The 27,604-nt window shown below is 45.7% G+C and overlaps 1 protein-coding gene across 1 annotated transcript; it reads right to left on the bottom strand.

The window, feature by feature from the left end:
• Positions 1-159: 159 nt before the first annotated feature.
• Positions 160-27,604, bottom strand: LOC120032491 (girdin-like). Its single transcript, XM_038978595.1, has 26 exons — positions 27,542-27,604; positions 27,348-27,439; positions 24,873-24,978; positions 19,624-19,693; positions 18,655-18,713; positions 18,243-18,326; positions 15,017-15,136; positions 13,554-13,723; positions 11,010-11,091; positions 10,253-10,411; positions 9,768-9,914; positions 9,295-9,439; positions 8,869-9,053; positions 8,185-8,692; positions 7,597-7,870; positions 6,271-6,397; positions 5,855-5,985; positions 5,476-5,614; positions 5,139-5,312; positions 4,669-4,830; positions 3,963-4,240; positions 3,480-3,623; positions 3,053-3,239; positions 1,703-1,848; positions 716-808; positions 160-544 (listed from the first exon to the last, which is right to left on the bottom strand). The coding sequence occupies exons 1-26, from the start codon at positions 27,602-27,604 to the stop codon at positions 160-162; spliced, it is 4,230 nt and encodes a 1,409-aa protein (XP_038834523.1).

Below are 27,604 nucleotides of genomic sequence, written 5' to 3'. Positions count from 1 at the left end.
GGCCGTCAAATAAAGATGTAGCAATTGAGTGACTTCTGTCTCCCTGTCCAATCGGTGGTGGCTGGGGGAGGTTCCCTGCAGTAACTGGCTCCGCCCATATCTTTCTGTTCTATCCCTGATGGCCGTGGCTGCGGGGTCGGCCGTGGCGGGGGAATGGGCCTAGCTGTTGCTCTCTCTTCTTGGCCTATAGCTCGTAGCAGGGCGAGTGGGCCTGCGGTGATGGCGGAGCGTGATTGGACAGCCCGTTTCTGCCTGGCCTATCAGGGCTCTCAGACGGGACCAATGGGAGGGGATAAGGAGGTCATACTCACTGCTGCTCCTCCGGGGGGAGGTGGTGGACCCACCCGAGCCGTCCGAACCCACGAAGGAGTCGTTGTCCTGGCAACAGGGAGCAGAGGGGGAGGTGGGCGGGAGGGCCTCGAAGGACCCGGAGCGTGTGGGGGTGAGGGAGCGATGGTGGTCAGAAGAGGAGGCGGGGCCACAACGCTCACGGCTCCTCGGCTTCATCAGCTTCCTCATTTTCAGGGCGATCCAGTTCCCACGCCTCGGGAAATATAATAGATATGTTAAAATCGATATAGAATAGGATAAACTTTGTCCCTGATGGGAAAATTGTCTTAAAAATAAACAGGTAAAACGAACTAATACTGTATCCAAACTAATGAATCTTGTCACTGTCAAAGTGAATTCATTTCCTGTCCAAACGGCACTGTACCTCCGTGGGGGTGAGGGGTCATAGAACTTATACTGATCCATGATCTTCTCCTCCAGCTTCTCCTTCTGTCTCCTCAGCTCATTCAGCTTGTCTCTGAGAGGAGAGAGAGAAACACCGTGTTTCACACAGAGAGGTAACATCAACAGAAGAGGTCGCTGCTGCAAAGACGGTCTTAGAATAAACTCTGACTGAACTGTCTCAACCGCCACACTCGGCACCTTTAAACACCATCAAACCCCAAGGTCGTATTTATTAGGCAGCAAACGGAAGAAAATGGACTGAAACAGTGAGGGACTACATGTACTCGTCCAATAAGGAACTCTCATTTCCGTTTTCCGTTGCGAAGCGTTTTCCGTTGCATGCCGCAACGAATACGACCCAGGTGAAAAGAATGTGAATGTTATATTTCCATACTTTCATACATATTACACATAGCTTAGTATGCCCCATATGTCCAGAAGATAAACTCAAAATGGGGGAGATTTATTCCATATAGGCCAATGTTGACACTAGCAGAGAGAGAGGATTTTTTTTTAGGTCAGTCAACTTTTTTTTCTAAACTGGCACTACAGATGGCAGACGACATCAATAATCCATCCTCTGTCAAACTCAGTGGTGTTGGTGCTCTAAATATGATGGGATGCACTGTGTTTTTGGTGCATCGGTGCTCTATAGCTAAATCAATGCCTTTTGTTTTGTGCTGCTCTGGAATGCCTTGTGTCCTATGTGAAGCCCATTGTTTAACCACAATGTGAATACATTCCATAAGTCTATCATTATGAGAAGAACTATACTGTGGCTGTAGCTACTATTGTACAAACTATGCTCTTATATACTGTAGATATACTGTACAGTGGCTGCTGCTGGTGGAACATCTATCTCCTTTTGGTTCAATTAACTTCTAATTCAGTCCATTAACTGCAAGTTGGATTGCAAGGGGTTAAAGCTCTAGGACTCGGCATTCAGCCAGATAGATGGGTCCCTTACATGTGCTGTCTCTGTTCTACGTGGAACAGGTCCTTGCTCTCCATGGTCTGTTCTAGCAGGGTGCGGTTCTGCAGCATCAGGGTCTGGATCTGGTCCAGCAGGTGACGGTTCTCCTCCTCCAGGTTCCCCTTCAACTGACTCAGCAGCTAGACACAGGGGCACATAGTATATGTCAATGACTTCTTTAATGATAGAATTACTACAACACATCAATCTGGCACGAAACTGCTTTGAGAGCAAATGTGAATGCGTATATCCTCACATAGCCTCTTTGTATAGTGCTTGGGGAATACAGAATCCAATTACTTTGCCAGCAATGCTGTAATGACCCTGGGTTAATAAGGGTGGAGAATCGACTTGAGCATGCTTCTGTGGCACAGTCGATGGCGCGCTGGGCTTCGGGTCAGAAGGTGGAGGGTTCGAGCCGCACTCCCTGACTGTTTCATTACAATACGATCAACAACACCTTCATTACAACTGTACGGAATTTTGATCAAGTTTTGATTGATTAAAATGGATGCTTTTAGGTAAATATATTTTTAATTATAACTAAAATGAACCTGGATGGTGAAAGTATTATTAGAAACTGGGTGGTTCGAGCCCTGAATTTTGATTGGCTGACATACCACGGGTATGACAACACATTTATTTTTATTGGTCTAATTACATTTGTAACCAATTTATTATAGCAGTAAGGCACCTCGGGGGTTTGTGGTATATGGCCAATATACCACGGCTAAGGGCTGCATCCAGGCACTGTCACGTTCCTGACCTGTTTTCTGTTAGTTTTTGTATGTGTTAGTTGGTCAGGACGTGAGTTTGGGTGGGCAGTCTATGTTTTCTGTTTCTATGTTGGTTTAAAGGGTGACCTGATATGGCTCTCAATTGGAGGCAGGTGGTTTTCATTTCCTCTGATTGAGAGCCATATTAAGGTAGGTGTTTTCACATTGATTGTTGTGGGTGGTTGTCTCCTGTGTCAGTGTCTGTATGTTACGCCACACGGGACTGTTTTCGGTTTTGTTTGTTCGTTCGTTTTATGTAGTCAGTTTTCCTGTTATTGCGTTCTTCGTGTTTCATGTAAGTTCGTCGTCCAGGTCTGTCTACATCGTTTATTTGTTTTGTTAATTATTCAAGTGTAGTTCGTTTTTTCGTCTTGTTTAAATAAATCATGTCATCACACAACGCTGCATTTTGGTTCAATCCCTGCTCCTCCTCTTCGGATGAAGAGGAGGAGGAAAGCCGTTACAGGCACTCCGCGTTCTGTCGTGCTTAAGAACAGCCCTTAATCGTGGTATATTGGTCATTTACCACACCCCCTCGAGCCTTATTGCTTAAATATATCCTTCATACCTCACACTGGTTGGTGAGCTTGGTGTTGGTGATGTCTAGCTGTTGGTACTGCTCTCTGAGCTTGTTGAAGTTGGACTCTAGCTTTGTCTGCTCCAGCTTGGTGCTGTTCAGCAGGGTCTTCATGTTCTTATGGTCCGCCTGGAGCTCCTCCTGATCCTTCAACAGCTGACGGTACGTCTGGTTCAGCCTGGGGGCACATAGAAATATACATAGAAGAAACACTCTGACAAAGTAAGGCCAAAACATATTGATAAGAACAACAGTTAGACAAGAAAAGTTGTCTGAATTCTATGTAAAAAGCTATCAGCCTGTAACTATCTTTATTGTGAGCTTATGTGTGTAGTGAGCTATGCTGTGTGTAGAGGGAGTCTTTGTCATCTTTAGGAGATGCTGTGTGCGTGTGTGTTATGCTATGTGCGCCCCTCACCAGTCCTTCTCATCCCGGAGCTGTCGACACTCTGAGGCGGTGGTCCTGTGCTGCTCCTTCTCCACAGACATCTTGTCCTGCTCCTCTCTCAGAGCCTTCTCCAGACCTTCTAGTTTGGCCTTCTGCTGCAGCAGCATTTTGTACCTACAGCAACACACCATCGTGGTTATTTAGAGAGCTTTCCCCTCGGTTGCTGTTTTCGTTGCATGGATGGGAAATGAGTGTCACAGCCATTGATGAGTGTCTTTGATAAAATATGAATGGATAGAACCTATATACTGTAGTTTTAAAATCCACATGATTTTTCAAGATCCATTTGACTTGGTGGCACAACAGATATCCTCATTGTTGCACGAGAACATAACATAGCAACACGAAAAAATTTACTTTATTGTTGAGAGGTGGAATTTAAGCAACCATTACTCAAGCATTCAAATTGTATACCATGAACCATCAGAATGGTCTCTGGTCCCCCTCCTCTACCTGTCCTCCAGCGTTCTATGCTCCAGCTCCAGAGTGCGGTGGACGTTCTTCAGACAGCCGTGTTTTCCCATCAGGGCCTCGTAGTCCATGGCTTGTCTCTCGTGCAGCGCCGCCAGCCTCTCGTGGTCCCTCAGGAGCTGGTCGTACACGCCGCGCAGCTCCTCGCGCTCACGCATGGCCACCTCCTTATCACCCTCAGTGCTGGATTGTTGGCATTGGAGCTGAGCGTTCTGGGCCAGGAGTGATGCACTCTGGGAGTTCAGAGTGGACTTCTCCACCTGTGGATGGATAGGAGTGGAGATGATTATTATGTGTGAAAAGGTTGTAATTCAAAGGTATGAGTTTATACTGTATAAGATGAAATACTACTCATACCATGTATGAAAGGACTCTAAAAAGGGTTCACATTTAACAAATCAACTAAAGTTGCATTCAAACTGCTTCATGTAACACCAGCCTTACAGTATCAGGTTCCATTAGAATGGCATTATATGAGGCAACTTGAGTCCTAGGTATAAAAACAAGATGCATCTAATGCATAATGGATATCTGCACACAGATTTCACTTCAAAATAAAAGTACTCCCTTCAAAATAAAAGTTCATATTTTGGAAGCATTAAATCAGTGTGCGTGTATTTGTGTATTTTGAGTATCTCATCAGTATACTGGGAGTATATTAGTATATCAGGAATGTTGCTCCTCTAACCTGCAGGTTAGCGTTGTGTGTCTGGAGAGCCGTGTTGTTCTCCTGCAGGGAGGCGGTCTGTCTCTGCAGGGCCAGGATCTGAGCCTGCAGGCCGTCTGACTGGGTCTCCAGCTGTCTGAGCTGGACCTGCAGTGCCTGACGCTCTGCCTGCAGTGTGGCATTCTGCAGTAGGGGAGGAAAAGAGGGACAAGTCAATAATACATAGAAGAAATGGGAAGCTGGTGTTGATCCATAGTAATAGTCTGGTTGAGATGGATAACATTTGTATTAACGTGGCAATGTAATGTAATTAAATAATGAAGCGTCTGCTAAATGACTAAAATGTAAAGTAGGTTTGATTTCTATCATCCCATAGTCATTATTGGGAGGACTTTAAACAAAGTCAGATGCATTTCAGAAAATATAAACATTGAAATAAGAGCATCAAATTTAGTGCTTAGTCACAACATGACACAAAGTTCTCCACTCACGTTCCTCTCCACCTCGATGAGGCGGTCCTTGACCCTCAACAGCTCCCTGGTGGCCTCCTGGCTCTCCCACTGCCATCCGCTTACCGCCCTGTCACTCTCCCTCTGAGGGGTGGGGCTACGGGCCGCATGCTCCTCCTCCTCCCTCTGCAACAGGGCTTCGTAGTTCAGACGCACCTGTAGGGGGTCAAGATCAAAGGTCAGATACCGCTACTGAGCGAGGCCATTTGTCAACTTCAGGCTTCAATATGCTTTGACAAAGAATTCCAATGTAAAAGTGAATGAATGTAGACAAGGTATAGTTTCCCTTTGAAACGGAGGAACTTTAGGCCAGACTCACAGTCTTGAGCTCTTGACGTAGCTGCTGGTTGAGGGTGGAGGACTCCTGCAGACGAGCCTCAACGGCAGCCATCTTGTCTTCTTTGATCTGCAGGGACCTCTTCAGAGATGACTCCAGCTCAGACTCCAACATCTTGAACCTACTGGGGAGAGGGAAATAAAATAAAGGGGGATTTAGAACAACACGTGGGGGAGGGGAAAGTAGACATATTTTTCTGTATTTTGTCACGGACTTGAAAAATAACTCACCAATCTATTGTTATGTGTATAACACAGCCATTCACGAACTTAATTGAAGATTTGTGTAACTATCACCTAACCTGGTTTATGGGGCGTAGACTAAATCAGTTGCATGAACCTCGCTGTGTCCAGTGTTTCACCTGTTGTCTGGAGTTTCCTCGTCAGTCTGTGGTGATGCGTCCTGGTTGAGGACTCTCATCTCCAGCTCGTGGGCCAGCCTCTCCAGCTCATTCTCCCTCTGCTGGGTCTTCAGCTTGTCACTCACCAACTCCTACAGAGGAAAGACGGTCAGACATATCCGGTTTTTGTATCATCACATATTTCAGACTCCTCTTGCAGCCATGTAAAGCTCTTGTGACCAATTAACTACTTATCAGAGAGCTGTTAAATCAAAAACAATTGATATATATTCATAACATGTGATCTAAATCTCCACGACTTCAAGCTCACTTAACTTTATCTTCCCATAAGGAAACTTACAAATCTGTCATGTCAGGCACATTGAAATACATGAGTATCACACATAAGAAGCTAATGCTGATCTGAGTGGCGTCACCTCTCTCAGGGTGACCAGGGCCCTCTGGCTGATCGCTCCCTGCTTCGCCAGCTCTCTGTTATCCCTCTCCAGCCCCTTGACCCTCTCCTCCACCTCCTTCAGCCTCTCCACCTCCTTCCCCATCCCCCTGTTATAATTTAATAGAAATATAAACCATTTAGCAGATGCTTTTATCCAAAGCAACTTACAGTACAGTCAGGGCACACATTTTTGTATATTGTATTGTATATGAGTAGATACATTTGTATACGAGTGCATACGTTTTTATACAGTTGAAGTCGGAAACAGGTACAAAAGTATCTATATCCACAGTAAAACGAGTCCTATATCGACATAACCTGAAAGGCCACTCAGCAAGGAAGAAGCCACTGCTCCAAAACCGCCATAAAAAAGCCAGACTACGGTTTGCAACTGCACATGGGGACAAAGATCGTACTTTTTGGAGAAATGTCCTCTGGTCTGATGAAACAAAAATAGAACTGTTTGGCCATAATGACCATCGTTACGTTTGGAGGAAAAAGCGGGAGGCTTGCAAGCCGAAGTAACCCGTGAAGCACGGGGGTGGCAGCATCATGTTGTGGGGGTGCTTTGTTGCAGGAGGGCCTGGTGCACTTCACAAAATAGATGGCATCATGAGGATGGGAAATTATGTGGATATATTGAAGCAACATCTCAAGACATCAGTCAGGAAGTTATAGCTCGGTCGCAAATGGGTCTTCCAAATGGACAATGACCCCAAGCATACTTCCAAAGTTGTGGCAAAATGGCTTAAGTACAACAAAGTCAAGGTATTGGAGTGGCCATCACAAAGCCCTGACCTCAATCCTATAGAAAATTTGTGGGCAGAACTGAAAGAGTGTGTGCGAGCAGGGAGACCTACAAACTTGATTCAGTTACACCAGTTCTGTCAGGAGGAATGGGCCAAAATTCACCCAACTTATTGTGGGAAGCTTGTGGAAGGCTACCCGAAACGTTTGACCCATAGTTAAACAATTTAAAGGCAATGCTACCAAATACTAATTGAGTGTATGCAAACTTCTGACCCACTGGGAATGAGATGAAAGAAATAAAAGCTTATATAAATCATTCTCTCAACTATTATTCTGACATTTAACATTCTTAAAATAAAGTGGTGATCCTAACTGACGTAAGACAGGGAATGTTTCTCGGATTAAATGTCAGGAATTGTGAAAAACTGAGTTTAAATGTATTAGGTGTATGTAAACTTCCGACTTCAACTGTACATGTGATCCCAGCGGGAATCAAACCCACAACCCTGACGTTGCTAGCACCACGATCATATCATGGTGACCATTAGCATCATACCTGTTCTCTCTCTCCAGACTAGCCACCCTCAGGTTGCTCCCGTCCAGGGTAGAGTCCTGGATCTCTGCCTGTTGCCTCAGCCTGCGGTTCTCCTTCTCCAGCCTCCTCTTATCTCTCTCCAGGCCTGAAGCCTCCTGTTCCAGGGTCTGCTTCTCCTGCTCCAGCTGCTCCATGCGCCGCGAGGAGATCCTCAGCTCCTCCAGCCCAGCCTGCAGGATCTGGTTCTCAGCCTCCAGCTCGTGGACCTCGGCCTCCAGCCGCTGGAGCTTCCGGCCTGGAGGTGAGTGGATGTATGGATGGAAGGGTGTGGGGGTGGATGGATAGGTGGTTGGATGGATGGGCATGTGCGAGGGTGGGTGGATAAAAAAATAATAATAATACGTCTGAATTAATATAGGCTACTTCATTAATCACCAATCATCAATTATTAGGTTTGCCGGCATACAGAGCACAAAAATCAACAGGCATATGGATCCCTGAACAAATAAAGCGTTTCACATTGCCCATTCAATGCCCCTGTATCTAACGCAACAGAGCCAAACGCTACAAAGAGACAGCAGTCCTACAACATTCTCACAGAAGACCAACCTGTGTTGTCCAGGGCAGCCTGAAGGCGCTGGTTCTCTGTGTCCAGGGCTCTACACTTAGCTTCCAGGCGATCTGTGTGCTTAGTGGATGAAGAGGAAGCCCTCGTCTGCAGCCCCGTGCTACTGTTCTCCCGACGTGGACTCTTGTTCTTAGAGCAGGGTGAGGTATCACGAGTCAGAGACACTGAAGCGCCTGGTTGAAGGAGATTGCGGATGTTGTCTTTAGCTACTGCTTCCGGGTCAGCCATGGGGTCACTCAGATGGCAAGACTCTCCGTCTTCGAGTTGGCCTTTCTCTTGCTTCTGAAGGTCCATCTTCTCCTTGAGGGTCTCGCTCTCTCTCTCCAGTCGGTCAATCTCTCCCTCTAGGTCAACCGACACTCCGTTGCACTTTGGGTCCCTGTGATGTGATGTGTCTATGTCAATGTCACAATCCTCTTTGATGACCAATTCAGACTGCTCCCAGGAGGTGTTGTCTAAACTGCCAAGGTACTCTCTAACCACCTCAGCCTAATAAACAAGGAAACACGACCAACATTTTCACATGGAAATAGCACCGTTCACTGCTATAGTTCAATAGAGTCGACGGAATCCGAATGTGTGGGTTGATGGTTGTACGTGTGCTCCCTGAGCAGCTGTGTGTGTCTATTGTGTTCATGTTTGTGTCGTGGTCCCTGGCTAGTTACCGTGTTTGTGGGTCGCTGGCTGTCCCTCCGCGTGTGCTCATGGTTATGGTTGTGCTGCGGTCCCAGGCTGAGGTCAGCAGCTCTCAGATCCTCTATGGTCCTGAGCAGGCTTTGGTTCTCTCTCTCCAGCCTCAGCAGATGACTCCTGGTCCCATCAACCACCTCCTCACCCAGAGACTTCTGACCTGAACACAACCATCAGACCGAAAGGATGACAGGAATACGAACTAGCTGTTACATAACCTCCACTATGAACAGACAGGTGAGATAATGACTGAATGGATGATCTTATTGAAGTTATCCTTTTTGTGCCATATAGAATAGTCCATAACGTTAGAATGATATTTCACATGTCACTTCTCTTCCTATAAGTACCATTGCTCCCACAGGGCAGATGAAGTGGGTAGAGTAGACTGTCAGCCTTACCCTGTGAGTTGTCGGGGCTCCTGGAGAGCTGCTCCAGCTCCCATCCCAGGTGCTGTGACTCCTCCATGCTCCTCCTCTGGGCCAGCTCCAAGGCCAGGTTCTCCTCCTGCAGCTCCTCCATGCGCCTCCTGTCCACCTCCTTCTCCTGGGAAGGGCCGAGAGAGAGGACGAGGGTGAGATGACGTTGTTATTCTAAAGATATTCAACTTCCCATTTCTCTATCTAATCTTCGTTGAAAGTATGACCTTTTGACCATGGCACACACATGTCCACAACATAACCCAAGCATGTATGATCCTCTTTGTCCATCAACCTGTTCCATCGCATGTATCCTCCAATACACATCCTCCCCTGCACTAAGACCAGTCCCTTTCCTATCCTTCCCTTAACCTTTCACCTGTTTCCCCTCAATGTTCATATTGACCACTGTTTACATACATGTAATCCACTGCATAATGCTCCGTGTTTTCTACCTGTTCCATGACATGGACCCTGGCGTTGAGCAGCAGACTGTGTTTCTCTAGCTGGTGTAGTTTATCAGAGCGGGCCCTCCACCCCTCCATCTGCTGCTGCAGTACAGCCTTGGTCTCCAGCAACACAGAGTTATCCTCCTTCAGCTCCTACAAGATAAGACACAAATCAACGCTGTTACAAAGAAACTCCTGTCGGGTACATGACAACAACAGATTTATGTCAATTGTTAAATGATGAAATACATGAAGTATTGTTTGAGATCTAGCTAAGTTTTTGCAAAGTGCGATAACAGTAATTTGTAAAACCTTCACATTTGATTTTAAATATTAGTAGCTGTGGTTCTTTGCATTCTGAAACGTTCTGATATAAATTTAACCGTGGACAAAATTCACATTTTAAGGTAAAACAGCGTTTTGTTTTCAATGTGGCTGTTTATCATGCTATATTCTGAGTATTGAATGTGTTCCTCCGTACGGTACCGTACCTCCACTTTGGCCTTGTAGAACTCCATGTTGTGTAGTTTCTCGCGGTATCGTCCCACCTCGCTCTCCAGCTTGTCAGCCCTGATGGCCCTCTCTCTCAGGGCATCCAGCTCGTCACGGTACGTACGGGCTGACCGGGCCTCCGCTAGCAACACAGAGTTCTGATACGGACACCGACACGGAAAAGAGTTTTAACATACATGGGACACCGTCGTGAGGTAAATATACGGCAAAAGTTCTCTCAAGTGGGGAGAGGAAAATGCTGGGAAGTAGCCCCTGTCTTAAAATAAACCTACAGTTTAAACAAAACTATCTACACTGTATTTATCCTTTGAAGATTAAAGTCTTTGAATTTCACTGAATGTATGAGAGGTTTCCCTGACCATGTAACCCAGTTGATGAAAAACCATGTTTTAGGCATGAAAATAAATAAGAAATCTCTCTTTCTCCTTTCAGGAAAACAGATTTAGGAAGTCAGGAGATCAAGCTACTGTTGTAGAAAACAGATTTAGGAAGTCAGGAGATCAAGCTACTGTTGTAGAAAACAGTGTTGAGGTGTAGCCACGGTCACTAGCTAAGCACTACGGCTTTATCTACACTGAAGCATAGTGTACATTCATCTGAATAATCTCTGATAGAAGTAAGGATACTGTGTGTCATGTTAGAGAGGAGGTCCATGTGTGTGTGTCTGTGTGTGTGTGTGTGTGTGTGTGTGTGTGTGTGTGTGTGTGTGTGTGTGCGTGCGTCTCTTCTCTCTACCTCCTGTTGAATCCTCTTGAACTCAGCCTCCATGTTCTCCAGCTCCTGTCTGCAGTCCAGTACCTGCTCACTCTTCTCCTCTCTGAGCGGGAGGGAGGGAGGGAGGGAGGGGAGAGAAAGAGATGGAGAGGGAGGGTGTAAGTATGCATAGCTTTTCTTAATGTTGCCGCACAAACGCATGCACGCCACCCGCACGGTCCCGACTTCTACCCCCCATCCACTCAGACAGATACAGTAGGTCAAGTCATACAGCCATTATATACAGCTCTCGGAGAAGACATTTAACATGTTCAGTTTAATATTATATAAGAGAACCCTTTGAAGAACCCCTTTTGGGTTCCATGTAGAACCCTTTTGGGACCCTTTTTTTCTAAGAGTGCAGATATGGGATGCCTGGCTCCTGCTTGCTTGGCCACATTCCACCACACACTGCAGCACCCAGACCATCACCTCCTCCAGCCCCAGGTTCTCTGGGAAGTAACACCACACTGACCAGGCATCCAATGCATGACCATTTTTTAGAATCCCTAGGAGAAAAGCTTCTCTCGTACGTGTTTTCTCACAAACCTATCACTTTGTTGACATCAAGTGTGCCCTACAACCGAAAGCTGTTACATTTCTAGGGACAGAACAGATAGTGTTGGGTTGCATTATGAGGATACTGTACTGCACGCCCGGGGGCTAGAGTCAGCATATCCCGGTTAGACAATGAAAGCGATAAAAGAGAGAAGAGGAGGAGAGGTGGAGGGCTGAATCAGGTCTGGGGGGTGGCAGGGAGGAAGAGGGCCAAAGTGGGACAATGGCGATGCAAGGCCCTGGAGGTTCATGCCAGGGAGAATCTGGGCCAAACTATCCCCAGATACCTTCTCCTGTATCCGTTAAGGATGACTCACTCTCTCTCTCTCTCTCTCTCTCTCTCTCTCTCTCTCTCTCTCTCTCTCTCGTTCTCTCTCTCATGCACTCTCTCTCATGCACTCTCTCTCTCATGCACTCTCTCTCTCATGTACTCTCTCTCTCTCATGCACTCTCTTTCTCTCTCTCATGCACTCTCTTTCTCTCTCTCATGCACTCTCTTTCTTTCTCTCTCATGCACTCTCTCTCTCATGCACTCTCTCTCTCTCTCTCTCTCTCTCTCATGTACTCTCTCTCTCTCTCTCTCTCTCTCTCTCTCTCATGCATTCTCTTTCTCTCTCTCATGCACTCTCTTTCTTTCTCTCTCTCTCTCTCTTTCTTTCTCTCTCTCTCTCTCTCTCTCTCATCACTGTTGACCGTTTGCCTTGTCTCACAGCTCACCTGTTTAACCTCCAAACATATGTGGAGACAACCTGTGAAAAAAAGCACTTACAGGATTTGCTTTCAATTAATTATTAAAGAAATATATAAAATGATACTGGAACTAGTTGGTCTCATTCATGCTATTTCAAATGTTGTACAGAATATAAAACAGGAAATAAAAAAAAAAAAAAAAAAAAAAAAAAAAAGGCGGTGACCCGTTCCTGTAGGTTCATGCTCTACAACATTCGCAGAGTACGACCCTGCCTCACGCAGGAAGCGGCGCAGGTCCTAATCCAGGCACTTGTCATCTCCCGTCTGGATTACTGCAACTCGCTGTTGGCTGGGCTCCCTGCCTGTGCCATTAAACCCCTACAACTCATCCAGAACGCCGCAGCCCGTCTGGTGTTCAACTTTCCCAAGTTCTCTCACGTCACCCCGCTCCTCCGCTCTCTCCACTGGCTTCCAGTTGAAGCTCGCATCCGCTACAAGACCATGGTGCTTGCCTACGGAGCTGTGAGGGGAACGGCACCTCCGTACCTTCAGGCTCTGATCAGGCCCTACACCCAAACAAGGGCACTGCGTTCATCCACCTCTGGCCTGCTCGCCTCCCTACCTCTGAGGAAGTACAGTTCCCGCTCAGCCCAGTCAAAACTGTTCGCTGCTCTGGCACCCCAATGGTGGAACAAACTCCCTCACGACGCCAGGTCAGCGGAGTCAATCACCACCTTCCGGAGACACCTGAAACCCCACCTCTTTAAGGAATACCTAGGATAGGATAAAGTAATCCTTCTAACCCCCCCCCCCCTTAAAAGAGTTAGATGCACTATTGTAAAGTGGTTGTTCCACTGGATATCATAAGGTGAATGCACCAATTTGTAAGTCGCTCTGGATAAGAGCGTCTGCTAAATGACTTAAATGTAAATGTAAATGTAATGTAAATGAAATGAAGATGCCCTAGGGTGCTTTTGAGTTCTTTAAAGAAGGCTTACATACAGTATATCCTCTAACGCTGGGTTAGGGAAATGACATATGTATCCTCTAAACACAACGAGCAGTTGGGTGGAAGATGACTCAGAAAGTCCTGAAGCAGTACTGCACTACTGTTAAAATGACAGATTGTGCCTTTCAAGTACATTTATGCTTAGCCTGCGTTTGAGATCTGTTTATGTTGTCTTGCCAACCCCATTGCTGTTATTGTCATGCCCAGGTTACTTTATGACTAGTGAGTGGGAGGGTTGGGACTGGGAGTGTCCTTATCTGACTACTCACAGCTCCTGACGCAGCCGTCTGACCTTGGCCTTGGAGTCGGCCAGCTCTACAGACAGGTGCTGGTGGGATGCCGCCTGCTGTTGCATGCTGGGACAGTCGCTGGGGGACTGGGCGCTGGGCGGAGAGGGTGACGAGGTGGACTCTCTCTCCTGCATTAGCTCTAAAATAGTCTGGGGTGGGGAGGAGAAAAGAACAGAGGGAGGAAAGATGAAAATAGGACAGGAAATTACACTTCTCCTTCACCTGTCATTTCAAGTTCAACTTCCTCCCTTTCAAGTTCCTCCGTTTCAACTTCCTCCATTTCACCACAGATCAATATAAAAGGTTAATCAGTAACTATTGCTATAAAAGCCTAGTAAGACAATGCTCAAAGATATTCCATTGAAATACATTATCGTCAAATTACGGAATATTTTATGACACAGCAATATCTTGTATGACTCAGCAAGGTCAAACCTATAAACACTGTGCAGTATGTCAACAGTTGCCCCTACCTCCAGCTGTGTGTCTCTGGCCCACTAGGCCTACATAAGGATAACATAACACATTCATAACCCCTTTATAACCCCCTACCTCCAGCTGAGTGTCTCTCTGGTCCACCAGGCCTACATAAGGATAACATAACACATTCATAACCCTTCATAACCCCTACATAACCCATTTATAACCCCCTACCTCCAGCTGTGTGTCTCTCTGGTCCACCAGGCCTACATAAGGATAACATAACACATTCATAACCCTTCATAACCCCTCCATAATCCATTTATAACCCCCTACCTCCAGCTGTGTCTCTCTGGTCCACCAGGCCTACGTAAGGATAACATAACACATTCATAACCCTTCATAACCCCTACATAACCCATTTATAACCCCCTACCTCCAGCTGTGTGTCTCTCTGGTCCACCAGGCCGACATAAGGATAACATAACACATTCATAACCCTTCATAACCCCTCCATAACCCATTTATAACCCCCTACCTCCAGCTGTGTCTCTCTGGTCCACCAGGCCTACATAAGGATAACATAACACATTCATAACCCTTCATAACCCATTTATAACCCCCTACCTCCAGCTGTGTGTCTCTCTGGTCCACCAGGCCTACATAAGGATAACATTACACATTCATAACCCTTCATAACCCCTACATAACCCATTTATAACCCCCTACCTCCAGCTGTGTGTCTCTCTGGTCCACCAGGCCGACATAAGGATAACATAACACATTCATAACCCTTCATAACCCCTCCATAACCCATTTATAACCCCCTACCTCCAGCTGTGTCTCTCTGGTCCACCAGGCCTACATAAGGATAACATAACACATTCATAACCCTTCATAACCCATTTATAACCCCCTACCTCAAGCTGTGTGTCTCTCTGGTCCACCAGGCCTACCTAAGGATAACATAACACATTCATAACCCTTCATAACCCCTCCATAACCCATTTATAACCCCCTACCTCCAGCTGTGTGTCTCTCTGGTCCACCAGGCGTCTGAACAGGGTCTCCAGGTCCTCAGCACAGAGCTCGCTGGCCTCCAGCCAATGGAGGTCCAGTACACTGTCCTGACTGTGGGTAACCTGACCAATCACAGGGAGGAACAGAGAGTTGCAGTCACAATGATTTACAGCACCGAAGGTTGGTGAGGACGGGCTCGTGGTAAAGGCTGCAGCAGAATGAGTGGAATTGTATCAAATAAATCAAATACATGGTTTGACGCCATTCCATTCACTCCATTCTCCATATATATGTATCTCAAAGCAGTAGGTGGAATGATACTGTACATAGGTACCACTTCATAATAAATTACCCTAAAAACATGTTAGTGTGTGTAGTCAAGTATAGTGTAATATTGTGCAGGTCTTTTATCAATATCTATGTGTGTTATTAGACTCATCCTCTAATGTTGCAAAACACCCAGCACATGTGTTTCAAATGACAATGTTCGGACCAATGTTATTGGTCTGTTTCTAGATTGGCTACAATGGAAGACTGGCAATGCAACGGCAGTTTTTCATTGCACACTGTCCCCAAAAAGCTCTTGATGATCGTGCTGTGTAACAGTGACAGAACACGGTGTATCGTTGTCACGCAGACAAGACAACACGTGCTAGAATGTTCCTTTGGTATTCATTCCTGGGGAATCCTAAAGCCTTTTCATTTAGTTTGCATTGCTCGTGACCTGTTCAGAGTATGTCAAATCTAGCACACTGAATCAGGTGATTCAATCCCTGGTCCTATCACACTTAGAGTACTGTCCAGTTATATGGTCAATCCCTTGTCCTATCACACTTAGAGTACTGTCCAGTTATATGGACAATCCCTGGTCCTATCACACCTAGAGTACTGTCCAGTTATATGGTCAATCCCTGGTCCTATCACACCTAGAGTACTGTCCAGTTATATGGTCAATCCCTGGTCTTATCACACCTAGAGTACTGTCCAGTTATATGGTCAAGCCCTGGTCCTATCACACTTGGAGTACTGTCCAGTTATATGGTCAATCCCTGGTCCTATCACACTTAGAGTACTGTCCAGTTATATGGACAATCCCTGGTCCTATCACACCTAGAGTACTGTCCAGTTATATGGTCAATCCCTGGTCCTATCACACCTAGAGTACTGTCCAGTTATATGGTCAATCCCTGGTCCTATCACACATAGAGTACTGTCCAGTTATATGGTCAATCCCTGGTCCTATCACACTTAGAGTACTGTCCAGTTATATGGACAATCACTGGTCCTATCACACTTGGAGTACTGCCCAGTTATATGGTCAATCCCTGGTCTTATCACACCTAGAGTACTGTCCAGTTATATGGACAAGCCCTGGTCCTATCACACTTAGAGTACTGTCCAGTTATATGGACAAGCCCTGGTCCTATCACACTTAGAGTACTGTCCAGTTATACGGTCATCTGTAGCAAAGAAAGATCTAAAAAAGCTCCAAATGGCTCAAAACAGGGCTGCCTGGTTTGCTCTATCCGTATGAATATTATCCAAATGCATCAGAATCTCTCATGGCTTCACGTTCAAAACAAATTACTATCCAGTCTTCTGATTTTCTTTAGGAATGTTATATTTTTGAAAAACACACTGAATTTTTCAGTCCAGTTATTACATACTAGCAACACGCATAACCACCAAACCAGACAGGCAAATTCATGGCAGCTAAAACAACCCAAGCCAAGGACAAATCGCCTTAAATCTACAGTTTTATATAGAGTCATAGCTGAATGGAATTCTTTACCAATCCATATTTCTCAGGCAAAAAGTAAATCCACCTTCAAGAAGAAAATAAAAGAACATCTAATGCGATAGACCATATGACTAGACAGGAAATAGAAAGAACATCTAATGCGATAGACCATATGACTAGACAGGAAATAGAAAGAACATCTAATGCGATAGACCATATGTGTCACGCCCTGGCCTTAGTTATCTTTGTTTTCTTTATTATTTTAGGTCAGGGTGTGACATGGGGGATGTTTGTGTGTTTTTGTCTCGTATAGGGTGTTTGTATTGTATAGTTTTTTTTTGTAGATTTCATGGGGTTGTGTTCAGTGTAGGTGTTTATGTATGTCTATGGTTGCCTGGATTGGTTCTCAATTAGAGACAGCTGTCATTAGTTGTCTCTGATTGAGAGCCATATTTAGGCAGCCATAGGCATTAGGTAGGTTGTGGGTAATTGTCTATGTTTGAGGTTAGTAGCTTGTGTCTGCACTTTCGTTTGTAGCTTCACGGTCGTTTTTTGTTTAGTGTGTGTTCGTGTTCATTTTCATCTCTTCAAATAAATAGAAGATGTATCTATATCACGCTGCGCCTTGGTCCTCTCTTTCACCGAACGACGATCGTGACAATATGAATGGACAGGAAATAGAAAGCATCAACTGAATGTTAAATGTGTTTCCTGTCAGGTATTTTAATTATCTGTATTGTCTACTTGTTGAATGTTTGTGAAGTCTTGATTGTGGTTGTTTGTAATGTCTTGCTAGTTGGTGTTGGACCCCAGGAAGATTAGCTAGCGTTACGGCGTTAGCTAAATTGGATCCTAATAAAAATTACAAATTGACCTATGACCTTAAGTTCCATGTGAACTTCTATTACCTGAGGGAAATAATTACGGAATTTCCCATAGGAACTAAATACAATGAAAGGTATTATTGTTCTCCTAAATAAATAAATGTGGGATAAATGTGGTATAAAGCTAACCACGTAGTCCTTTGTAGCTCAATTGGTAGAGTGTGGTGCTTGTAATGCCAGGGTAGTGAGTTTGATTCCCGGGACCACCGTATAAAATGTATTCACACATGCCAAATGGATTTATTATGTTGTTGTTTATTACTATATTATATATTATTATTATTATTATATATTATTATATATTACTATATTATATAGGACCTTTAACGAATTATTGTACATTTAATGTTTGTAATGCTTTTTTAAAAAGGATAATTATTTAAATCACAACACAGTTTGATGCATGTTGCTATAAACAGTTTGCAAATGGCTAGCCTGCCCTTGTCATGTCCTCAATGACTAATACTTCCACATAAGAAAAACATGCATGTTACTGAATGTGGAACAAGCTAGCCTGAGTCCCAGATCTGTCTTGCCGACTCCACTGCTGTCATTGTCACGCACAGACCAGGGACAAGCGCAACGTGGAAGGAGATACTGTACCTCTTGGATATGAGCAGCTATTGCTGCTTTCGTGTCAAAGTCGAGGGTCTGGATGCGTTCCACGTACTCCTCTTTCTTCTCACACTGAAAACACACAGTGGGTACAGTAGATTAGGGTCTTAATGAGTGGGTACAGTAGATTAGGGTCTTAATGAGTGGGTGTAGTAGATTAGGGTCTTAATGAGTGGGTGTAGTAGATTAGGGTCTTAATGAGTGGGTGTAGCCTGGGGGACGGACATCCTGTTGGTGAGGTGAAACAGGGGTCCCTCTCAAATCTTCAATTATGAGCTAGCTAAAACAACATCTTTCCATTTGAATTTTAGACAAACAAAAGCAAGCAGACCCCCCCCCCCCCACCACACACACACACACAGTGACACACAAATACACACACCCCTCCAACTCCTCCTACCTGGACAGCACAGCCCAATAAGAGAAGAAGTAATTTCTTCATTTCCTCCAGACTTTGCTCTGAGGAGAAAACCCCAAAATACAACCCCCCACATTAGATTCAGCAGTGGAGTGGCAAGACACATCTGGGACTCAGGCTAGCTTGTTCCACATTCAGTAACATGCAGATTAAAGTCAATGATTAAAGGAGAGTCAGATGCAGCCTAACTTGAGGCAGGCTGCTGTGTGAATTTGGGTCACTCATCAGGCCAGAGCCTGTCACCAAGGCTAGCACATCTATCAGACTGATGGTGTGCTATTGAATTACACATCTGCTGAAGACACAGACAGCGAAGGCCCTCAAAGTCTGTCTTATAGGAGATTTGAGGTCAATTTATAGGGCAGCATTGCAAATTAACTGGTCTGATTTACTCATATGAATAATTATATTATGTCACGGTATGTCATGGACAACAAATGGAAGGATAATACTGCAAACTCTAAGATGGTGTCAATCATCTGACAAACTGTACTTAACTGTGCAGCACAGATACAGTTGGTATTTCTAGTCTCTCAACAGACATGTGTGACTGGCAAACCAAGTCTACAGGTAGGATCTTCATTTGACCACTTTCTCATAGAAGGAAAAGAATCCTGCAGCAACAGGAAATGTGAATTATTGTGTGGATTATAATTTATGAACATTTTTGTAGGGGTTGATAAAAAATGTTGTTAGGGCAAATCAAGTCTGACATTTTAAAGTGGATATTACCAACTTTAAAAGCCTTTTTAAACATTGAATACAATAAAAGTTTGACATTTTCGGCAACAACAGGGTGATCAAATGAAGATTCTACATCTGTGGAACGAAAGTAGTACTGTATTTTACATAGAATTCAATGGCCACCAGTAGAATTTAAAGGGTGTACTGCTCTCGCTTTGGGTTTCTCAACAGAATGTAAAACGGTGTGGGCATGGTGGGCATACATACCACAGTGAGGAGTCTTGCCAAGCACCAACAAGTTGGGTAAGGGCATCATGATCAGCTGCCTCAGAGTCTCCTAGGAAAGAGAGAAAAGGGGGGATGAAAAAGGGAGGATGGGTACAGAAAAGGACAATGAAAGAGTGAGACAGGAGGACAAAAAACACTGTTGGGATCTGGCCAATGCTATCTGAATGAGGAAGGTTGTGTATGTATAGTCAGGCATTTAAATATGTAGACTTGGTGCCAACAGATGGAGAGGGACCAGAATGGCTGTAAGAAATGGGCAGTTTCTTTGGTGCTTCTTTATGCATAACCCTTTCAGCCTATAATGCCAGAGGCACTTTCCAGTCTGAGGAATTGTTGACCAGACCTGAGTTCAAATAAAATGTATTTTCTTTCAAATATGTAGCACATTTTATTTAGGCTGCGTCGAGTGCCAGGTGGGCAGGGTTTGCACTTTAGGGACTATTCCATTGGTTCCATTGTGCCAGGATAAGCTCAATCAAGCACAGCGAAAGTATTGGAAAGAAACTAAATACTATTTGAACCCATGTTTGTTGTTGGTCGCTACAGTGGCTAGCTAGGCTAATGTGGTGTGAATGTGTAATGCAATGTTTAATTTCCCATTGAGAAAAAAACCAGGGCCCCTCTTTAGTCCAGGAAACAATTAGTAAAGTCCCCAGTAAGAGAGTTCCAGTCTGGCTAGCCATGCAGCTGTGATGCAGTAAAATCAACCACTGCCATCCAAACAACCAGTCAATTTTTCCAGTGACCGCGACCCATTTCTAGTGAGGAATGTTCAAGGGACTGGGCTCTGGGGTCACTTTGCTTTCCCCCTCGAGCTAAAATCTGATTATGAAGTGAAGTCAATTTTTTTGATTGCGGTTTATAGCAGAGTTGAGATAAAATCATCTCTTCAACCAGTGATTGGTGCACTACACACAAAATAAGACTTGGATACATTTGACATGGAGATTACAGCTGTAACGTTGCAGCTGAATATGACAAAAAAATATATCTTTAAAAATCCTGTCACAAAATGCACAAATCTAAGACTAACACAAACTAGGCCAATTCCATCCCAAAATAATTATGTCTAAATATGACAGAATTTGAATCTGTCCTGAAATGATAGTGTCTGGGAATCAAACTCCATTTCATCTCTTGTAGCCTACATTACTGCAGAGAGAGAGAGAGGAGAGCTGCCGTCTTCATTTGCCATCTTAGCATACCTCCCAAATTGCAATCCACTCCTTTTTGACCAGGGCCCATAGGGAATTCTGAGGGGAATTCATTAGATATCTTGATTGTTCTTGGTGTTTCTTTCCTGTTTTTTTGCTGAGCAAGAATTAGAAGTGATTGAACTGTCCCTCTGGAATCCAAATCAAACCCGTGGGAAAGTAGATCACTGCGATGATGAGATTGAACTGGTACTCAACTGTGGTAAACACACCACAGACCCTTTACGTAGTAACTACGACAATATCATTTCAAAAGACTATCATTCTTCATGTATTTTTCTAGATGATATACTGTAATGATACACCATGTGTGCTGTATGAGGAGGGTTTGTACAAATGCATGCCTGTACATAAATACAGACTGTCACACCCTGGCCTTAGTTATCTTTGTTTTCATTATTATTTTAGTTAGGTCAGGGTGTGACATGGTGAAGTATGTGTTTTTGTATTGTCTAGGGGGTTGTATGGTTTAGAGGGTTAAGGAGAATAGATGGTTTAGTGTTGTGTGTAGGTGTCTAGGAAAGTCTATGGTTGCCTGAATGGGTTCTCAATTAGAGACAGCTGGTTATGGTTGTCTCTGATTGGGAGCCATATTTAAGGCAGCCATAGGCTTTAGCTGTTGTGGGTCATTGTATATGTCTAGTCTATGTTGAACGTAAGTAGTTTGTGTGTGCACTTGCGTTTGTAGTTTCACGGTCGTTTGTTGTTTTGTTAGTTTGAATAAGTGTTTCGTGTTCCGTCTTCGTATAAATAAAAAGAAGATGTATTCATATCATGCTGCGCCTTGGTCCAATCTCTCATATCAAGACGATCGTGACAGAATGACCCACCAAACCCGGATCAAGCAGCATGACAAGCGGCAACAGGATCAAGGCATCAAGGATTCATGGACATGGGAGGAGATATTAGATGGAAAGGGACCTTGGGCACAACCGGGAGAATATCGCCTCCCTCGTGAAGAGCTGGAGGCAGCGAAAGCCGAGAGGAGGCGATATGAGGAGGCAGCACGGAGGCAAGGCTGGAAGCCCGCGAGTACTACCCAAAAATTTCTTGGGGGGGGGGGGCTAAGAGGTAGTGGGCCGAGGGCAGGTAGGAGACCTGCGCCCACTTCCCAGGTTAACCGTGGAGAGCGGGAGTACGGGCGGACACCGTGTTACGCAATAGAGCGCACGGTGTCTCCTGTACGTGTTCATAGCCCGGTGCGGGTTATTCCACCTCCCCGCACTGGTAGGGCTAGATTGGGCATTGAGCCAGGTGCCATGATGCCGGCTCAACGCGTCTGGTCTCCAGTGCGTCTCCTCGGGCCGGCATACATGGCACCAGCCTTACGCATGGTGTCCCCGGTTCGCCTACATAGCCCGGTGCGGGTTATTCCACCTCCCCGCACTGGTCGGGCGACGGGGAGCATTCAACCAGGTAAGGTTGGGCAGGCTCGGTGTTCAAGGGAACCAGTACGCCTGCACGGTCCGGTATTTCCGGCGCCACCTCCCCGCCCCAGTCCAGTTCCACCAGTGCCTACACCACGCACCAGGCTTCCAGTGTGTCTCCAGAGCCCTGTTCCTCCTCCACGCACTCGTCCTATGGTGCGTGTCTCCAGCCCGGTACCACCAATTCCGGGACCACGCACCAAGCCTCCTGTGCGTCTCCAGAGTCCTGTGCATCCTGTTGCTGCTCCCCGCATTAGCCCTGAGATGCGTGTCCCCAGCCCGGTACCACCAGTTCCGGCACCACGCACTAGGCCTAATGTACGTCCCCAGGGTCCAGTATGCCCTGTTCCTTCTCCCCGCACTAGCCTGAAGGTGCGTGTCCTTAGCCCGGTGCCTCCAGTTCCGGCACCACGCACCAGGTCTACAGTGCGCCTATTCCGGCCAGAGCCATCCGTCTGCCCAGTGCCATCTGAGCCATCCGTCTCCCCAGCGCCATCTGAGCCATCCGTTTCCCCAGCGCCATCTGAGCCATCCGTCTCCCCAGCGCCATCTGAGCCATCCGTCTCCCCAGCGCCATCTGAGCCATCCGTCTCCCCAGCGCCATCTGAGCCATCCGTCTGCCCAGTGCCGTCTGAGCCATCCGTCTGTCCCGAGCCATTAGAGCCGCCCGTCTGTCCCGAGCCGTCAGAGCCGTTAGTCAGTCAGGAGCCGCTAGAGCCATTCGTCAGTCAGGATCTGCCAGAGCCGCCAACCAGACAGGATCTGCCAGAGCCGCCAACCAGACAGGATCTGCCAGAGCCGCCAACCAGACAGGATCTGCCAGAGCCGCCAGCCAGCCATGAGCAGCCAGATCCGTCAGCCAGCCATGAGCAGCCAGATCCGTCAGCCAGCCATGAGCAGCCAGATCCGTCAGCCAGCCATGAGCAGCCAGATCCGTCAGCCAGCCATGAGCAGCCAGATCCGTCAGCCAGCCATGAGCCGTCCAGCCAGGATCCGCCAGAGCCGTCCAGCCAAGATCCGCCAGAGCAGTCATCCAGCCAGGATCCGTCCCTCAGTCCGGAGCTGCCGTCCCTCAGTCCGGAGCTGCCCCTTATCCTGGTGCTGCCCCTTATCCTGGTGCTGCCCCTTATCCTGGTGCTGCCCCTTAGTCCGGTGCTGCCCCTTAGTCCGGTGCTGCCCCTTAGTCCGGTGCTGCCCCTTAGTCCGGTGCTGCCCCTTAGTCCGGTGCTGCCCCTTAGTCCGGTGGGGTTAATGTGGAGGGTGGCCATTTGGAGGAGGCTACGTAAGCGGGTAGTGACTATGGTGGGGTGGGGACCACGACCAGTGCCAGAGCCGCCACCGTGGACAGACGCCCACCCAGACCCTCCCCTAGACTTGATGCTGGTGCGCCCGGAGTTCGCACCTTAAGGGGGGGGTTATGTCACACCCTGGCCTTAGTTATCTTTGTTTTCATTATTATTTTAGTTAGGTCAGGGTGTGACATGGTGAAGTATGTGTTTTTGTATTGTCTAGGGGGTTGTATGGTTTAGAGGGTTAAGGAGAATAGATGGTTTAGTGTTGTGTGTAGGTGTCTAGGAAAGTCTATGGTTGCCTGAATGGGTTCTCAATTAGAGACAGCTGGTTATGGTTGTCTCTGATTGGGAGCCATATTTAAGGCAGCCATAGGCTTTAGCTGTTGTGGGTCATTGTCTATGTTGAACGTAAGTAGTTTGTGTGTGCACTTGCGTTTGTAGTTTCACGGTCGTTTGTTGTTTTGTTAGTTTGAATAAGTGTTTCGTGTTCCGTCTTCGTATAAATAAAAAGAAGATGTATTCATATCATGCTGCGCCTTGGTCCAATCTCTCATATCAAGACGATCGTGACACAGACACTAGAATAATTATGTTTCATACAAACAAACTAGCTAAATACATTCTGTTTCAAAATGATCTCCATACTGGAAATATAACAATATAATGTATGTCTCGGGGCTATCACACATTCACACTGTACTATATTTTCTAACCCACCAGAAGAAAACCTTAATTCTCTATTTCCCAATCCCTACTGATCTTATGTCTGTATAATTGCTCTGTTTTTAATTACCACAATTGCTTTCATCCAAACCGCCACATTAGACAGACAGACAGTCGTGACTGAGAGGGACTCTCTCGCTCTCTGTCGTGATCCCACCCAAATGGGTCGTTCCAAAGCCTTGTCGGTCTGGCACAGGCATTACTGTAGCCTGCCTAACGACACACACTGAGAGCACAGATGTTTACATGGTGGATGTGGTGATATTTAGGGCAGTCGTCTTAAGAAGAGCCTGGTTGACAGTCTGGTGGGTGGCCTGGTGGCCGACCAGATCAGGCCAGGGCCGTGGACCAGATGTGCAGAGAGCTGCTCTCCTCACTTAGAGGGTATTAACCCTTCCCATCATGCATTTCTTGAGACCGTGTGTGTGTGTGTGTGTGTGTGTCCCTTCCCTAGAATGAATGTGGTTTGACTTGCCAATCTTTCAAACTCAAATGTTCCATACAGTATAAAAGGGAGGAATGTTTAATGGTGGAAACTTAACTAAGAGGGAGCATCCATAACTGTAACTCACTAGGTAATAGGTTTTGATTTGACGGATGAGAACGGTCAGGTTCAGAATCCTCTGACTGGGGTCGTTGTTCACTTTGTTGACGCTCTGAAGAGTCGCTTTGGGGTTTCTGAGGAGAATGAAAACATTACAATAACGTTATAGCAACTTAATTACAACAACGTATTTCAGCTATAGCCACAAAGATGGTCAAGTGTTACCCGTGTGATTTCTGAAGGAAATGAAATGACATTACATATAAATGCTTTTTCTACAGCCACAGAGGTGGTGAGTTATGTGGTAAGCCAGGTGCTATAAAGATATAGTACATCTGGCTAAACTTGGCTTTAACTCCCATCAAACCTGCTTCTAGCTCTCTCTCTCTCTTTTTCCCTCTTTTTCTGCCCCATTACATCATTCCCTCTGTCAGGCTCATGGCATGATGAATTCACAGCCAAATGGTAGCTGCTCTCTAGCCATAGCATCAGCCTGCTCCACTCTAGCCTGCTCCCAGATCTGTTTGCTCTGTCTTTCTAACTCCTATGGTCCTTGACACGTGTGAGTTGGGAAGACAGCACAAACAGATCTGGGACCAGGCTAGCAACACTCCACTCAAGCACGTAAAAGAGTCCTCCCTTCACTCATCCACTCCCTTCCCAGCCATTTCAATTTCCCTAACGACTGGCAATCTGACTGACACAGTGTCCTAAACCTATTTGGCCTCAGCCTCCTGTAACAGATAGGATGTACAACCTGTACCCATGGTTGTATTCATTAGGCAGCAAATGGAAGCAAACATTCCAAAACAGGGAAGGACTACCTGAATTGGTCCAATAAGAAACACACATTTTCGATTCCGTTGCAAAATGTTTCACTACTGTGAGCCCTAATGAGGATGACCCCATAGTCTCCTGTAGGTCTCTGAGCCACTACTGTCTCCCTCCCTGCCATCTGTCTCGCTCTCCACATAAAACTAAACACTATCAACAAGCCCCTAATCCAGAGGGTCTCCATGCAATCCAAGGGATTATCCTAAACCTAACCCACCGGCAAGCCCCAGCATTGTGTGTGTGTGTGTGTGTGTGTGTGTGTGTGTGTGTGTGTGTGTGTGTGTGTGTGTGTGTGTGTGTGCGTGTGTATTGTTTTTTAGCCAGACTGTGACAGACGCTCTTATCCCCAAGAAGACAGGATATATATATATATTTAAACCTCTAGTTATTTGGGTCCCTTCAAACATAACTTACATTAGTCCTAGATATTGATATTATAATAGACAGGTATCTCAGGTTCAGAACTAGGCTATATCTACCCATAATAAAAGTTGTTCTATGGGGTTATAGTGTCTTTTCATTGGACAGCCTCGGTCTAACAAACCCCCAGCCACACTAATGACTGTCTATCAGAGGGGTCATCAGTTTGTGATGATTAGGTGGGTGATGATGATAATTCTCCCAGACATAAGGTATCCCAACAATAAGCTCTTGAAGACTTCCTTTAAGACTTTGATGGCTATGGACTTCACACAAAAACCTATTTTGTGTAATGTCTTGTCTTGTCAACTTCGTCGCTGTCATTGTCACATCAGCAATGGAGCTGGAAAGACTGCACGGAGTGATCTGGGACTGAGGCTCGACCTTTTCTGGAAACCAATTAGAAACGTTACAGTACATATTCTTGACCGAGACAGATAGACAACAATGAACTCCTTCAGAGCAAGTGAGTGACAAAGCACACACTGTTGTGCAGCATCGACTAGTTAACAAGAACTTCAGCAGCTCTGTGCTGTATTAGTAACAGCTGTATCCACTAGACTACACGCAGAAACAGACAAGGACACAACTTCATTCTGAAAACACAAAGTGTCAGGCAGAATGACCCTAACCAACCCGGCACAACTCAAAGCTCTAAAAATAGCATTCCCAAAATGTGGCTAAATTCTGAGAGGACTGGAGTACAAACTGCTTAAGGGTTATATCACTTTGTACATACATTTTTTTTTACATGAAGTTGGCAGCAGAACTCACTCTAATTATAGCATGCCCAAGCGGAGTCAAAATGGAGTCAAAACAGCCTGGTCCCAGATCTGTTTGTGCTCTTCCTAACTACACTGATGTCATTGTCACCAAACATGACAATGACCGACAAGGAGTTAGCATGATAGCAGAGAGACTGGCACTCAGATTATAGTCAAAACACAACCAAGTTAAATAGCCTATTATTATGTCATTTCTCTCGATATTAGCATGGATGATCACAGCAACATTATGAGCAACATTGTAGCTTGCTGTCAGATGAGCAGAAGTGGTTGATAAGCCAATCATTGACATGGGCTACTGGGTCAAAATGTGTCAAATTCCAGCTACACTGTTTTATCTGGACAGTGCTGCTCATTAACTTGGATTAGGCTACACCAGGCCGGCATAGAGCCAACTTCCTTATTGGCTGCAGTGCATAGGGCAAAATGTGCAACTAAACAAAACAAAAACAGACAAAACTTACATTTGAATCATGATCTTGTTCAAAACTACCCCATCCAGTAACTCGGAATAATCCAATGTCATGTTCCCATCGTTTTGCCCAAATGTCTTCACCTAAACAAAACATAAAAACATAATTATTTGCTTATTAATAGGAAAATCAACGCCAAGGACATTTAACATAGCTACATGTTTAACATGCAGAAGGGTACTTACCCAAATGACAAGCGGGCTGAGCATAAATTGCTCCAGATGGGGGAGAAAAACCTCGCTTTCCAT

This window comes from Salvelinus namaycush, chromosome 39, assembly GCF_016432855.1.
Source record: "Salvelinus namaycush isolate Seneca chromosome 39, SaNama_1.0, whole genome shotgun sequence".
NCBI classification, from domain to species: domain Eukaryota; kingdom Metazoa; phylum Chordata; class Actinopteri; order Salmoniformes; family Salmonidae; genus Salvelinus; species Salvelinus namaycush.
The sequence above is the reverse complement of the archived record's forward strand: the minus strand, read 5'-3'. Positions and strand labels throughout refer to the sequence as shown.

Excerpts from the sequence above, each read along its gene's own strand:
- LOC120032491 (XM_038978595.1), bottom strand. The coding sequence starts at position 27,604 with ATGGAAAGCGAGGTTTTTCTCCCCCATCTGGAGCAATTTATGCTCAGC. Across the intron at positions 18,327-18,654 it reads TATTGGGCTGTGCTGTCCAG|TGTGAGAAGAAAGAGGAGTA; the intron begins GTAGGAGGAGTT and ends GTGTGTTTTCAG. Across the intron at positions 8,693-8,868 it reads GCCAGCGACCCACAAACACG|GCTGAGGTGGTTAGAGAGTA; the intron begins GTAACTAGCCAG and ends CTTGTTTATTAG.